A 15,032-nucleotide genomic window follows, 5' to 3' on the forward strand; every position below is an offset into this window, starting at 1 on the left:
TGTCAGAAAAACCCACCAGGTTCACCGATGCCTTTAGTGAAGGAAGCTGCCATCCTTACCCGGTCTGGCCTACATGTAACTCCAGACACACAGCAACGTGGTTCACTCTTAGTTAAGAGTCTCTGGGCTATAAATGCTGTTCCTGTCAGTGACAGCCACATCGCACCAGAGAATAAATAGGCCATGCACATCACATCAGCTTTTCTCTGCGTTTGTGTGATTCTGACAGTGTCCAGTATGGCTCAAGGAAACAATCCCCTCCCTGATCAGACCATTGGAACCTCAGGCCCCATTCCAGACATGTGACATGGATAGAATCCAGGGTATCCCTCCAAAACAGCTTTGAGGGAACATGACACTGTCAGAGGCACCATTTTTCAGATAGTACATGAGACTGAGAGTCCACCTCATTAAGGATCCCACCAGACCAGTTTGAAATAGAACAGCAGGTGTTTCCTCAGTGCCCTGATCAATATTCATCCACCAATGGTTTTCACAAACATAGAGGTCATCTGGTCATCTGGACCCTGTACCCCAGTGAGGGTCAGCCCCTTCAGGAGAGGGAGGGGGACCCCGTACCCCAGTGAGGGTCAGCCCCTTCAGGAGAGGGAGGGGGACCCCGTACCCCAGTGAGGGTCAGCCCCTTCGGGAGAGGGAGGGGGAGCCCATACCCCAGTGAGGGTCAGCCCCTTCGGGAGAGGGAGGGAGACCCCGTACCCCAGTGAGGGTCAGCCCCTTCAGGAGAGGGAGGGAGACCCCGTACCCCAGTGAGGGTCAGCCCCTTCTGGAGAGGGAAGGTGACCCCATACCCCAGTGAGAGTCAGCCCCTTCAGGAGGGGGAGGGAGACCCCATACCCCATACCCCAGTGAGAGTTAGCACCGTCGAAAGGGAGCTGTATGTTACCAAAGTATGATAAACAATTGGTAATTTCATGAAATGTTGAGTGACAGACCTGGAAGCATCTACTCTGGAGAATCGAACATTAATTCATCATCCTCCTCCTTTATTAATTCTCACTAGGCATCGGGAGTGATGAATTTGTTGGCGTTGTGTTGGGGGGAATGCAGTGTTTCAGACAGCTGTGTAATATCTGCATGCCTTTTGGTGTTGGTTTGGAACAGCAGTGTACTGTCTGTCACACGTGGTTGGTATCAGAGACGAGCTGTCAGGGTGGGAGGTCCTGGACAGAGCTGGGGAAAGGAGTGTCTGCACAGAGCCTTGCAGATATCGCTGAGAGTGGGAACAGAATACTCATGTGGGCTCAGCAAAACGGTGAGTTACAACTGTACCTGGAAATGTCAACGATTTCATTAATGGCATTGTGTACTCTGACATCTCTCTGAATATTTTTTACTTCTATATAGGCTTCATCCATGTATATCATTTACATTATCCTGTTTTCTATATTTATCCACAGCATGTAAATTCTCAACATTCTAATATCCTCTGTATTGTTTCTGAATTGTAAAATTATACCATTCATGTTCCTGTATTTTCTCCTTATGTGCAACATCTCTCCACTTTTTACACACGCTGTCCCTCTGAATCCTCAGTCTATTGTATCAAACCTGTATTATCTCTCTGGTCAGGGTTACTTTTACACTTCCATCTGCTTCCACTGGTGTGTGTGTGTGTGTGTGTGTGTGTGTGTCTCACTGCCAATTCTGACCTTTTGTATGTCTGTTTTTCACTACACTGTCTCTTTAAACGTATTTGCCTCTATCCTGCTCTCCCTGATTTCTCCCGGTGCCCTTTCTCACTGTCTCTCTATCACTCTTGACTCTGTTTTCCTTTCTCTTTTGTTCCCTCTCTCTCCCTCTCCCTCTCTCTCTATCACTCTTCCTCTCCATCCCTCTCCCTCTCTCCCCTTCCCTCTCTCCCTCTCCTCCTCTCTCTCCCTCTCCCTCTTTCTCCCTCTCTCTCTCTCCGTGTCCCTCTCCCTATTCCTCTCTCTCTCCCCCTCTCCCTGCCCCTGTCCCTCTCTCTCTCCATCTCCCTCTCCCTCTCTCTCCCTATTCCTGTCTCTCCCTCTCCATCTCTCTCACTCTCTCTCCCTCTCCCTCTCTCTCCTCCCTCTCTCTTTCTCTCCCCCTCCCCCTCCCTCTCCATCTCCTTCTGTCTTCCTCTCTCTCTTCCCCCCCTCTCTATCTCTCCCCCTCCCCCTCTCCCTCTCTCTATCTAGTGATCGTGCTGATACAGCACTAACTCTGTGGCTGGAAGGTTTTAGTGGCTGCTAGAGAATCGAACCAGTTGCACTGACTGTGATGGTTGGAAACTCCTGTAACTTTAAAAAGGTAACAACCAACATAATTCAATAGATCAGGTTCCACCTTCTTTCTGCAACACATAGCTGTTAGTGCTGGGTGCTGGTGTTGAGAGCTCTCCCCTCTGAATCCCACAGGAACGATGATGTTACTTTACTGGGGGATTATCGGGGTCGATGCAAGGGGTGGGTATTGTTTCCCCTTGTGGGGGGTTGTGGTACAAAGGGGTACAATGTAAAAGTCAGATGCCCCCCACCCCCAACCCCTGGCCCAGTTTAAGATTGAAATGGGGAGATGTTTCATCTCTGATGCAGTGAATCTTTGGAATTGTCTACCCCAGGGAGAGATGGGTGCGGAGGATGTTGGTGGGGGGTTCGTCATTGAAAATATTCATGATCCATCATCAATGGGGAAGTCAAGGGAGAGTGGAATTGAAGGTATAATTAACTCAGCCATGATGTTAATGAAAGATAGCAACTGTCTCCGAGGGGTGGGGTGGGGGGGAGCCGGTGGGGGTGGGGGGGGGGGGGGGGTGCTGCTAATGGTCTAACCCTGATCTTATTCCTTATCCTGTTACAATTCCAGGAGCTGTGAAGAGCTGGTTGGGGGTGGAGGGGTGGGGGGAGTGGGGAATGAAGGTGGTACAGGAGACACCCAAGCAACACACCTTGCTGAGACACCTCCACAGGTCAAACCCAGAGGGGGAGGTTGGGTTGCCCTCAATCTCGGTGACCCAGGGGGAATGGGGTAAATGAGGAGTGAGGTGAAAACCCAGACTCCAGTAGAGATGGTTGTGGGGAGATGCACGGGGTTTAAAACCATGGCCTGTTGAGAAATAGTGTGTTTGGGTCACACAGAGAAGGGGAAGAGAATATTAAAACAGCAAGAGCAGGGTGTGACCCATAATCTGCAATGGGACCTTTCAAAAGGGACTTGGGTAAACGCTTCAACAAGAGAATTTCTCGGAGTTGGGAGGGACAGAGTAGGAGTGGCAGCTAATTATCAAGCTCTTTAAAAGAGCTTGCACAGAGACAATGGGCAGAATGGCCTTCCCACATGTTGTAGCCTTCCTCCATAAACAGTGTGGTCTTGTTTCAGCAGCTCCATCCGTGCTGTTTGCTTCATCAGAGTCTCCTTATTGACTTAATGCTCATTCAGAGTTAGTTAAAAATCACACAACACCAGGTTCTAGTCCAACAGGTTTATTTGGAAGCACTAGCTTTTGGAGCACTGCTCCTTCATCAGGTGGTTGTGGAGAATATGACTATAAAACACAGAGTTTGTAGCAAAAGATGACACTGAAATGATATATTGAACAAACCCAGATTGTTGTTGTCTTTCATCTTTTAGAATGGGTTGCAGGTTTAGGTTCAATAAAACGTATATCTCAGAACTTCTTTCAAGTCACATTCTCGAGATAACTTAAGGTTTTATTTAAAAAAAGGTGACATCTCAGCTCAGACAATGTATTAAAGGTGTGAAGTGAGAGTCTGACTGTATCTCAATCTTGAGCCAGAATGGTTCTATTTCCAAGGTTGGAATTTATAAATATTACATGGATTGTCTGCCTGCAGGTTCTGCATTTTTTGAGCAAAATAGAATTTATCTGCAAATACAAATTCACCCCAAAGACGTGTGTGTGTGTGTGCCTGAGAGGGAGAGAGATAGTGTGAGTGTGAGAGTGTGTGTTTGCGTGTTTGCGTGTTTGGTAGAATGTGTGTATGAGTGTGACAGAGTATAAACGTGTGAGAGGGTGTGTGCCTGACTGTGAGTGTGGAGAGTGTATGTCTGTGTGCCCGAGAGAGTGTGTGTATGAGAGGTGTATGTGTGTGCACGTGCACGCACGTGTGTGCGTGTGAGCACGTGTGTGTGTATATATGTGTGTGTGCACGCACGTGTGTGTGTATGCGTGTGTGCGTGCACGCAGGTGTGTGTGTGCATGCGCATGTGTGCGCGCATGTGTGTGTGTGTGTGAGCATGTGTGTGTGCGCGCGTGCGTATGTGTGTGTATGTGAGCGTGCGTGTCTGAGTCTATAGTGTAGTGGGGTCGTCTGTAGTGTGATATGACCCCAAGGTCCCAGTTGAGGCCATCCCCATGAGAACCAGAGCCTTCCCATTATCCTAATTTGCAAAGTTGAACTGTGTTAATTTTCAGTGCCCAGCAGAGTGACGAGTCACAATTCAGCTACTTCTGTGGCGGTGTTAATGGATTCAAAACAATTTAAATACCTCACTGTTTAATGAATTTCACGGAGATAGAGGGGGCGAGCTGTTAGTGACAGCATCTGGACTGAGTTAAAACCAGACCAGCAGAGGGAGGCTGGACTCTCTCTGTGTTTCAACCCCAGCTCTCTTTCTCTCTCTCTTGCACTCTCTCTCTCCCTCTTCTCTTAACTCCCCTTCTCTCTCTCCCATATCGCACCCTCTATGTCTCTGTCTCTCTTTCTCACTCCATCTCCCTCTGTCTCTCTTTGTCTCTCTCATTTTGACTCTTTTCCTTTATCTCTGAACATCTCTCCCTCTCTTGTGTGTGTGTGTCTGTCTCTCTCCCACTGTGTCTATTGCTCTCTCTCTCTGTCTCTTTATAAGTGTGTCTCTCTCGTGTATCTCTGTCACACTCTCTCTCCCTCTTTATCTCTCTCTTTTTCCTTCTCTCTCTCTGTATCTCACCCCCTCTCTCGTCTTTCTCTGTTTCATTCTCTCATGTGTCTCTTTCTTTCTGTCTCTCTTTCTCTCATGTGTCTTTCTTTCCCTCTGTCTTCCTTTTCTTCTCTGTCTCTCTCTCTTTCTCCTTCTCTGTCTGTCTATCTGTCTCTCCTTCTGTTTCTCTGTCTCTCCTTCTGTTTCTCTCTCTCCTTTCTCTCTGTCTCTCTCTCTCTCTCTTTCTCTGTCACTCCCTCTCTCTCTTACTCTCTCTGGCTTCTCTCTGTCTCCTTGTGGAAGCTGTTCCTTAAGGATGAGAAACAAGTATCACTGTTGATGAACATTCCCCAACCCTCTGCAGGGCTCCATATTTGGCATTACCTTGATCGGGGGAGGGGGGAGCTGATGAAGGTTTCCCTGGGGGACAGCTGCTCAGGGACAGGGTGGTGGGTCATGGGTCATAAGCGGCGAAGCTGAAAGAGCCAATGATTAATCAAGCAGTAGGAATTGTAATAATCCGGACCGTCTGGGGACGGTAAGTATCAAAACGTGTGCCCCATGAGATATAGGCCATTCAGCCCATCGAGTCTGCTCTGCCATTCAATGAGATCATGGCTGATCTGATAACCCTCAAATCTACTTTTGTTTTAAAAATCATTCATCTGATGGGGTGGGGGAAACATGTCTTGCCCCTCTGTAGTTACTCACAGGACAGTTAAACGTTGACCATGCTGCTGTGGGATTGGTGTCTCATATAGACCAGATGCAGAGCTGGTTGGAGGGTTATCGGAAGCTGGCAGGAGAGTGGATTTGAGGCTGAGGTGAACTCAGCCGGGATTGTATTGAATGGTGGAGCAGGCTCGAGGGGCTAAATGACCTCCTCCTGCCAGTGGTTATTTCCTTCCCTAAAAGGCGTTTCCAGATTGACACATTTCCCTGTATCCCATGCCTCCATACTTTCTGAATGAGCCTGCCATGGGGAACTTTATCAAACATGTTGCTAAAATCCATATACACCACATCCACTGCTCTACCCTCATCAATGTGTTTCGTCACATCCTCAAAGAATTTAATAAGGTTTGTGAGGCATGACCTGCCCCTCACAAAGCCATGCTGACTGTCTCTAATCAAACTATGGCTTTCCAGGTAATCATAAATCCTGTCTCTCAGAATCCTCTCCAATACTTTGCCCACCACTGATGTAAAACTGACAGGTCTAAAATTCCTAGCATTATCCCTATTCACTCTCTTGAACAAGGGAATAACATTTGCCACTCTCCAACCATCTGGTACTACTCCAGTGGACAGTGAGGATGCAAAGATCATCATCAAAGGCACAGTAATCTCTTCCCTTGCTTCCCATAGTAACCTTGGTTATATCCCGTCTGGCCCAGGGGACTTACCTATCCCTATGTTTTCAAACTTTTCAGCACATCCTCCTTTCTAATGTCAACCTGTTTTTGATTGTTTCATGCTGATCTCAGAAACAGCAAAGTCCCTCTCAGTAGTGAATACTGAAGCAAAGTATTCATTAAGGACCTCCCCTACTTCCTCCAACTCCAGGCACAAGTTCCCTCCTCTATCCCTGATCGGCCCTAGCCTCAGGTAAAAACAATGACTGCAGATGCTGGAAACCAGATTCTGGATTAGTGATGCTGGAAGAGCACAGCAGTTCAGGCAGCATCCGAGGAGCAGTAAAATCGATGTTTCGGGCAAAAGCTCTTCATCAGGAATAAAGGCAGTGAGCCTGAAGTGTGGAGAGATAAGCTAGAGGAGGGTGGGGGTGGGGAGAAAGTAGCATAGAGTACAATGGGTGAGTGGGGGAGGGGATGAAGGTCCTCTTGTTCCTCACATAAGTGTGGAATGCCTTAGGGTTTTCCTTAATCTTATCCACTAAGGCTTCTTCATGCCCCCTTCTCACTCTCCTCAGTCCATTCTTCAGTTCCTTCCTGGCTACCTTGTAACCTACTAGAACCCTGTCTGATCCTTGCATCCTCAACCTTAAGTAAGCTTCCTTCTTCCTCGTGACTAGATTTTCCACATCTCTTATCATCCCTTTACCCTACCATCCCTTCCTTGCCTCAGTGGGTCAAACCTGTCCAGCACTCGCAGCAAGTGCTCCCTAAACAACCTCCACATTTCTGTCGTGCATTTCCCTGAGAACATCTGTTCCTGTTATGACACGGGGTAAACCCCCCCCCACCCCGTGAACTTAAACCAGCAACACAGAAAAAAATTATCCTGTGCAGTAATCTGTGAAAATTCAAGAGATCAAGAACAATCCCAAAGTTCACTGTTTAAACTAAAAATTAACAACTTTATTTTTACTTAGAAGTCTAACAGAAAATTATTAACTAACAACCATTTACAATGCCTTTCTCGAACCTATCTTTTACTTGCCTTTCGATAATACTGGTCAGATAAACCCCCCGATTAGATTTATCAATGTATTCAAATTTCAAAACCAGCCAGCTGTTGAATCTTCTCTTTGTATCTTCCTCTGTCTTCTTTCCTTCTTCTTAGGAATTTCAGTTTCATGGGTCATTGATAGATAAAGGTACCTTTAAGAGAGCTATTCTGTGGGCAGTCAGTACCTGCTGGTGGCTTGGCAGCTCTCCCCTAACTGTTCAATTTTCCCAGTCTTATACCCCAAAGCAATGGATCATTTCATGGGTCTTAATATTGCCAAAATATCAAATTCAAACTTGATTGTAGTTTGGTATCTTGGGGTATAATTTAAACTGATTGGCTGAATTTGAATTTGATTTGTTTTTCTCATAGCAACCCTAGGTACTACTAGCTGTTGGACCAAACATTACATTGTAAATTTTCCAGTACTCTCTGTGCCTCTCTAATTCCTTCAACTCTCTTAAAGGTACAGTACACCCACATCTTCATAACAGTTCCCAATTTAGGTGCAGCAGTTCCTACCTAATAGCATTGTAATTCTGCCTGCCCCAATTAAATACATTCCCATACCGTCTGCTCCTATCCCTCTCCATAGTACAGTAAAGGTCAGGGAGTTGTGATCACAATCACTGAAATGCTCTCCCACCAAGAGCTCTGACTCCTGACTTAATTCATTGCCAAATACCAAATCCAATATGACCCTCCCCTCTAGTCGGACTATCTACGTATTGCATCAGGAATCCTTCCTGTATACACCTGACAAAAACTGCTCCATCCAAACTGTTTGAACTAAGGAGGTTCCAACCAATATTAGGGAAGTTAAAGTCACCCACGACAACAACCCTGTTACTTCTGCACCTTTCCAAAATCTGCCCCCAATCTGCTCCTCCCAGTCTCTGCTGTTATTGACATGTGACTTAGAATCATAGAGTCATAGAGATGTACAGCATGGAAACAGACCCTTCGGTCCAACCCGTCCATGCCGACCAGATATCCCAACCCAATCTAGTCCCACCTGCCAGTACCCTGCCCATATCCCTCCAAACCCTTCCTATTCATAAACCCATCCAAATGCCTTTTAAATGTTGCAATTGCACCAGCCTCCACCACATCCTCTGACAGCCCATTCCCCACACACACAATCCTCTGCATGAAAACGTTGCCCCTTAGGTCTCTTTTATATCTTTGCCCTCTCACCCTAAACCTATGCCCTCTAGATCTGGACTCCCCAACCCCAGGGAAAAGACCTTGTCTATTTACCCTATCCGTGCCCCTCATGACTTTATAAACGTCTATATGGTCACCCCTCAGCCTCCGATACTCCAGGGAAAACAGCTCCAGCCTGTTCAGCCTCTCCCTATAGCTCAAATCCTCCAACCCTGGCAACATCCTTGTAAATCTTTTCTGAACCCTTTCAAGTTTCACAACATTTTTCCGATAGGAAGGAGACCAGAATTGCATGCAATATTCCAACAGTGGCCTAACCAATGTCCTGTACAGCCGCAACATGACCTCCTAACTCCTGTACTCAATACTCTGACCAATAAAGGAAACATACCAAATGCCTTCTGTGCCAGGCTAGTTCTAGCCATGTTCTTGCCAGCTGGGTATCAATGAGTTTGTTTTTCTTGGTGAATAGCCTCAGATTGAAGACTGAGAGGTAACCACATCGATATGTTTAAGGTGATGACGGGTTTATAGGGAGTGAGTACAGACATAGAGATGACAATCAGACAGTCTAGATTATAGTTGAGTGTGCCTATTCCTGATGAAGGGCTTTAGCCCGAAACGTCGATCCTTCTGCTCCTCGGATGCTGCCTGACCTGCTGTGCTTTTCCAGCACCACATACTCGACTCTAATCTCTGTTGGAGATTACCATTGGTCACCAATGGAGGACCTCCATTGTGGTCCTCACTTTCTCCCTGTCTAGATTATAGACAGAGTAATGAAAGTCTGTGTGCCATTTCTCCTCTTGTTTGCTTGCTGCTCCTGCCTGTCTACTTTCATTGGCTGGTGCACACAGACACTCAGGTCCCTTTGTAGATCCACACTTCCCAGTAGATCACTATTTAAATAATACTCTGCTTTCACTGTGTTTCACACGGAAGTCACATTTAATCACATTGTGCTGTATCTGTCACATGTTTATCAAATCACTCAGTTGTCTAAATCACCTGAAGCCTCATTGCATTCTCCTCACAATCCCACCCACCAAACTTGTGTCGTCGGCAAATTTGGAATGTTGTATTCAGTTCCCTCATCCAGGTCATTGATATAAACCATGAGGATCTGGAGCCCAAGTACTGATCCCTGTGGAACCCCACTCATCACTGCCTGTCCAACCAGAAAAAGACCCATTTACACCCACTCTCTGTTTCTGTCTGAGAACCAATCCTCCATCCATGATAAAATATCACCCCCGATCCCATCTCCCTCCCCCACCCCCTGTGCGTTAGCTTGGTCCACCAACCTCATATAGGGGACCTCTTCAAAAAACCCTCTGAAAATCCAGATCCACCACATCCCTTATCCACTCCATTAGTCACATCCTCAGAAAAACACTGCAGGAGAATTGTTTAGCATGAATTGCCTTTCATAAAGGCAGAAAGACTCAACAATAACCTTCAAAAGAAATTGAACTAACATTGAGAGGGAAAGCAGCCCAGAGTTTTCGCTGGGGAGGTGGGAGTATTTGGAATGGGCACAGATATGATGGGTCAAGTGGCCTGTTTCTGTGCTGTAGAATTCCTCTGTACCATTGGCTGGTGTGACTGTCTGTCTTTGGGATGTTCTGATGAAAGGTCATTAAGCTGAGACATCAACCTAGTTTCTCTCTCCACAGAGCTCCTCCAGCAATCTGCCTTTTATTTCAGGTTTCCAGTTCTAAGCCGTGGTCTTAATGTTGTACTAAGTGACCATTCTTTTTCCAGGTCTGAGATTAAACGGAAAATGATCACTGATCAGAGAGATGTTAACGTGTGTCTGGGGTAGATGAGAACCCCCGCAGGGTGTGACCATAACCTGAAATTGCGGTGAAGGTACAAGCCAGATGGAGGTGACTATCCCATAATCCTCAGCTGTCATGAACAAGTACAAGGCAAAGACTGGATTGGTGAGGAAGCTAACCAGAGGAGGCCCTCCCAAGTTATTCCTCATGAAAACCAAGAAAGGAGATCATCCAAAGGGAAGCCAAGGCGGGATGGTGGGCAATTGCAGGTTTCGGAGGAATCAGGCTGGGGTGACCACCTCTGACCTCCAGGAGGGTGAGGCAACTGGAGCCTGGACAAGGGGCAACCATTCTGAGGTTCCCAATGTCTCAGCTTGGTCCATGGCCCCAGGGATTGATGATTCAGTCTTTGAAGAGAGTGTGGCGAGTGGATATCCAGGAGAGGAAGATAAAGGAAAGGGGTGTCATTCCTCACTGAGCATGCTCAGGGTCAGAGGACAGGAAGGCCCCCTGACCCAGGCCCCTGTCAAACACGGAATCAAATTGGGGAAAGGGGCGAGAGTGAGGAGCAAGAGGTGGACCAAGGGAGTGAGGGGGTCAGGCACTGCCTGGAGATCTCTGATCTGTGTGAAGAAAACGAGACAAGAGGAGGAGGAGGAAGGGTCTCCAAATGGTCAGCGAGTGGCTCAGACTCTGATCAAGGCTGAGAGGGAGGGCCGGAGCTGCCTTCCTGCACAGGTAGCTGAGTATCAGGGGGACATTCCTGGACCCCCCTGGCACAGTACTGCAGGCTGCGACTCGAACCTCTCCTCACCAAGAGGGCCTGGCCTCAGTGCTCAAGCCCAGGAAGATCCCAGTGAACCCAAAGCAGGCCTCCAGGAAGGGGAACCGGAGTCGGGCAGTCGCTCCAAGTTGAGGAGAAGGTCCAGCGGCTGGGCTTCCTTCAGGTACCTCATGAAGTCGAGAAAGGACTGGAGAAGTTTCGCTGAGAGAAACACTGATCTCTCAGGCAGCCAGAACCAGTCGGAGACCGGAATCCTACCGGATTCCCGGGAATCTGAACTAACTGCTTCATCCGACTCAAAGGCATCGCTCAGAAAGCAAATCGGAGAGGAGGGAGACCGGAGTCCTAGTGAAAATTCCGAGGCAGCTGCCTATTGCTCAAGTCCCCCACACGCAGATAATGAAACCCTTCATTCCCAAACGGTGGCCGTGTCACTGAATAAGCACCAAGATCCTTCAGTACCAGATGCCTCTAAGGGTTCCCAGGCTGAGATCCACTGGGACAGGGTGGAAGAGAGAGTCATGTTCAAAGGATCTCCCCCAGCAACATCTCAGGATGAGGTGGAGCTTTCCAATGACAATGGGCAAGAGACATTGGTTGATAGCAGACAAGATGGCAGCCAGTGGTCATGTGACTTTGAGTTTGTGCCATTGATACCACAGGGAATGCAATGTGAGATTGGCAGTGCCAAAGTAAACCCATCTTACCCTCTGGGCACTGATGGGTTTCCAGGTCATTTACAGGAAAAGTTGACTCTAGCTGCTCTGGGACCCGTCATCGAGACAGAGAGACAAGAGCTGGCGAGGGGAATGCGGTCTGATTCCAGACTCGCTCCAATAGAACGTGCTGATTTGCAAAGGCCAAGCACCATTCTATTGCAATCAATCCCATTGACAAAGGAAGAAACATCCCCAGAGCCATTGACCATTGAGAAGGCGGCACAGAATCCAATCCAGGAGTCAGCTGAACTGCAATGGTGCAATCTCACTGAGTTAAGCATCAGGAAGACCACAAATCCTGGCTGCTTCTCTCCAAATGGCAACACTAAGCAAGTACAAGATGCGCAGGTGGGTGCGACTGGGACATCACTGGGATTTATTGAACCAGGAATGAACATTGTTAGAGCCACTGCTGTCCCCGACTGTGACTCTGTCCGTTCCCCCAGCTGCTCTGAGGAAGATGTTACTGCTGGATGTCAAAGTCATCACCATGTGAATTGGGATGACTTGTCAGAGGAGGGGTGCTGGGCAGCAGATGGGCGAGGAGACACTGACCCTCTGAGTGATGTTGTCCCTGGAGCAGGGAGCCAGGAGGCAGCTTTACTTCACACAGCCTCCTGTATTGTGCAGTCAGCGATGCAGGCTGCAGTGGAGCAAGTGGCTGGAGAAACTGCGATGACAATCCTTCCAGAAAACTGTCCCCTGTCGGAACTTCTGGATTCATAGTGGATGCATGAGGAGTGTGAGCCAGACAAACGCAGAATTCAAACCTCAACCGATTTCATGTTTAACAACAAAATCTTCGCTCCTCCCAATGCAAATCTTCACTCCTCTCTCTCTCCGTGACAATGCTCTCTCAAAATGACAGCTATTCAGCCAGGAAACCTGCACCCTCTCTCTCACTCCCTTGACCACTCTCTGTTTCTCTTTGCCCTGACCATGCTCTCTCTCTCACTCCCTTGACCACACACTCTCTCTTCCCCTCTCACTCTCTCAATGCCTTGACCACTCTCTTCCCCTCTCTCTCTCTGCTCTGACCACACTCTCTCTCTCACACACACTCACACTTTCTCTCTCTCTCTATCCCTCTGCCTTGACCATTCTCTCCCTCACTCTGAGCCTTGACCACTCTGTCTCTCTCGCTGTCCAGCCTGAGTAAGACAGTCTCTGAGGTGCCTCCCTCCTTGTTTCCTCCATCACCTTCCCCCACACATTATCCTCCCTCACACTCAGTTACCCGACTGAAACTCAGGACGAGGTGACATACTGGGAGGTGTTTTCACTCAAGCCGATAGAATTATCTCTTGGCTGGGGTGGAGACCAAAGGGCCACCTGAATATTGCATGAGAAAGTGAAAGTAACTCTCATTGATACATCACTTCACCTCAGTGAGAAGACATAGTGTTGAGCTTCTTGAGTGTTGCCTGGATGGGTGCAGCTCCAACAACACTCAAGAAGCTCAATACTATCCAGGGTCAAAACAGCCGCTTGATTGGCACCACATCCACAAATATCTACTCCCTCCACCACTAACGCTCAGTAGCAGCAATGTGCATTATCTACAAGATGAAATATTTGCTAAAGGTCCTTAGACAGCACCTTCCAAACCACTTGAGAAGGTGGGGGTGAGCTGCCTTCCTGAACCGCTGCAGTCCATGTGCTGTGGGTTGACCCACAATGCCCTGAGGGAGGGAATTCCAGGATTTTGACCCAACGACTGTGAAGGAACGGCGATATATTTCCAAGTCAGGATGGTGAATGACTCGGAGGGAACTTGCAGGGGGTGGTGTTCCCATGTATCTGCTGCCCTTGTCCTTCCAGATGGAAGTGGTTATGGGTTTGGAAGGTGCTGTCTGAGAATCTTTGGTGAGTTTCTGCAGTGCATCTTGTAGATGGTACACACTGCTGCTACTGAGCGTCAGTGGTTGGGGTGTGAGTGCTGGGGGCAGGGGGTTGGTGTTGTTCTTGTGGGAGAGATCATTTCTTTTGTTTGTTTTGGAAGGTGTTGCAGATTCCCTGGAGCAGGATGTATCCAACTATCCCTCCCTCTGAATCCAGCCTCTGTGCACCAACTACATGTGACCAGTGCCTGCAGTGGCCTGCAGATGTCACCCATTATAATAATCATTGACAACAGGTTCGCTCGGGGAAAAGACTCTCTTGTCCCAGGCTTCCCACCAATAGCCACATCCCAAGAATAAACTTTGAAAATGCCTGGTCACTCAATGCTAGACTAGACATCCTCCTGTGATAGATGAAGGGGGAGGGGTGGGGAGGGGTGGGGGGGGGCACAGTGGCTCAGTGGTTAGCACTGCTGCCTCACAGCACCAGGGATCCAAGTTCGATTCCAGCCTTGGGCCACTGTCTGAGTGGAGTTTGCACATTCTCCCTGTGTCTGCGTGGGTTTCCTCTGGGTTTTCTGGTTTTCTCCCACAGTCTGAAAATGTGCAGGTTAGGTGAATTGGCCATGCTAAATTGCCCAAAATGTTCAGGGTGTATCGGTCAGGGATAGATGTAGAGAATGGGGAATGATTGGGTGGAGTACTCTTCAGAGGGTCGGTGTGGACCTGTTGGGCCAAAAGGCCTGTTTTCACACTGTAGAGATTCCATGATACTATAAAAGAGAGATTGGAACACACAAATCTCAAACCCATGTCTCCTATACCAACCTCCGCTCCTGCCCAGGTACCTCTGTCTCCCTTCACTCTGGTGGTGTCTGGGGCAGGGAGAGCTGTTGGTGCTCTGACTTGGGCAGGTTTCATTCACCCAGGGACAGCTACTGAGCTGGAATCAGAACCTTGGCTCCCTCTTGATGGTTGTTCATGCAAAGATGAATTGCAGATCTAGCTCCCTATCTCAAACAGGATGGTCCCAGAGTGGCATCCAGAGGTGATTTTAATTGAAACACATAAGATCTTGAGGGGACTTGACCAGGTGGATGTAGAAAGGATGTTTCCCCTTGTGGGAGAAGCCAGAACTAGAGGGTCATCACTTAAAAATGAGGAGGTTTAAACCAGAGAGGAGAAAACATTATTTTCTTCAGAATTTCCTTCCCCAGAAGGCAGTGAGTACAGAATCTGTATATATTTTGAAGGCAGAGGGAAATAGAATCCTGATTACCAAGGGGAATGGAAGATTGTGTGGAGGAATATAGAGCTGGAATTAAAATCAGATCAAATGGCAGAGCAGGCTCAAAGGGCCGAGTGGCCTATTGTCGGTATGAACTGCTCTGAGAATTTAACCAGTGACGGGTCTGTTTCCTAA

The 15,032-nt window shown here is 48.0% G+C and overlaps 1 protein-coding gene across 2 annotated transcripts; it reads left to right on the forward strand.

Moving 5' to 3' along the window:
- Positions 1-625: 625 nt before the first annotated feature.
- On the forward strand, positions 626-14,012 carry LOC140476052 (uncharacterized). 2 transcript variants are annotated; one of them, XM_072568016.1, is made up of 3 exons: positions 1,245-1,273; positions 2,184-2,295; positions 10,249-14,012. In XM_072568016.1, exon 3 carries the CDS (start codon positions 10,401-10,403, stop codon positions 12,492-12,494), a length of 2,094 nt encoding a protein of 697 aa, XP_072424117.1. In that variant the 5' UTR covers positions 1,245-1,273; positions 2,184-2,295; positions 10,249-10,400; the 3' UTR covers positions 12,495-14,012. The 2 variants fall into 2 exon arrangements, with proteins under 2 accessions (XP_072424118.1, XP_072424117.1); XM_072568017.1 differs by lacking the exon at positions 2,184-2,295 and having other exon boundaries at positions 626-1,273.
- Positions 14,013-15,032: the final 1,020 nt, after the last annotated feature.

Source organism: Chiloscyllium punctatum, chromosome 4 (assembly GCF_047496795.1).
Source record: "Chiloscyllium punctatum isolate Juve2018m chromosome 4, sChiPun1.3, whole genome shotgun sequence".
Taxonomy (NCBI): Eukaryota; Metazoa; Chordata; class Chondrichthyes; order Orectolobiformes; family Hemiscylliidae; genus Chiloscyllium; species Chiloscyllium punctatum.

Bases quoted from the DNA above. Each gene is read 5' to 3' on its own strand.
- LOC140476052 (XM_072568017.1), top strand. From the start codon at position 10,401: ATGAACAAGTACAAGGCAAAGACTGGATTGGTGAGGAAGCTAACCAGA.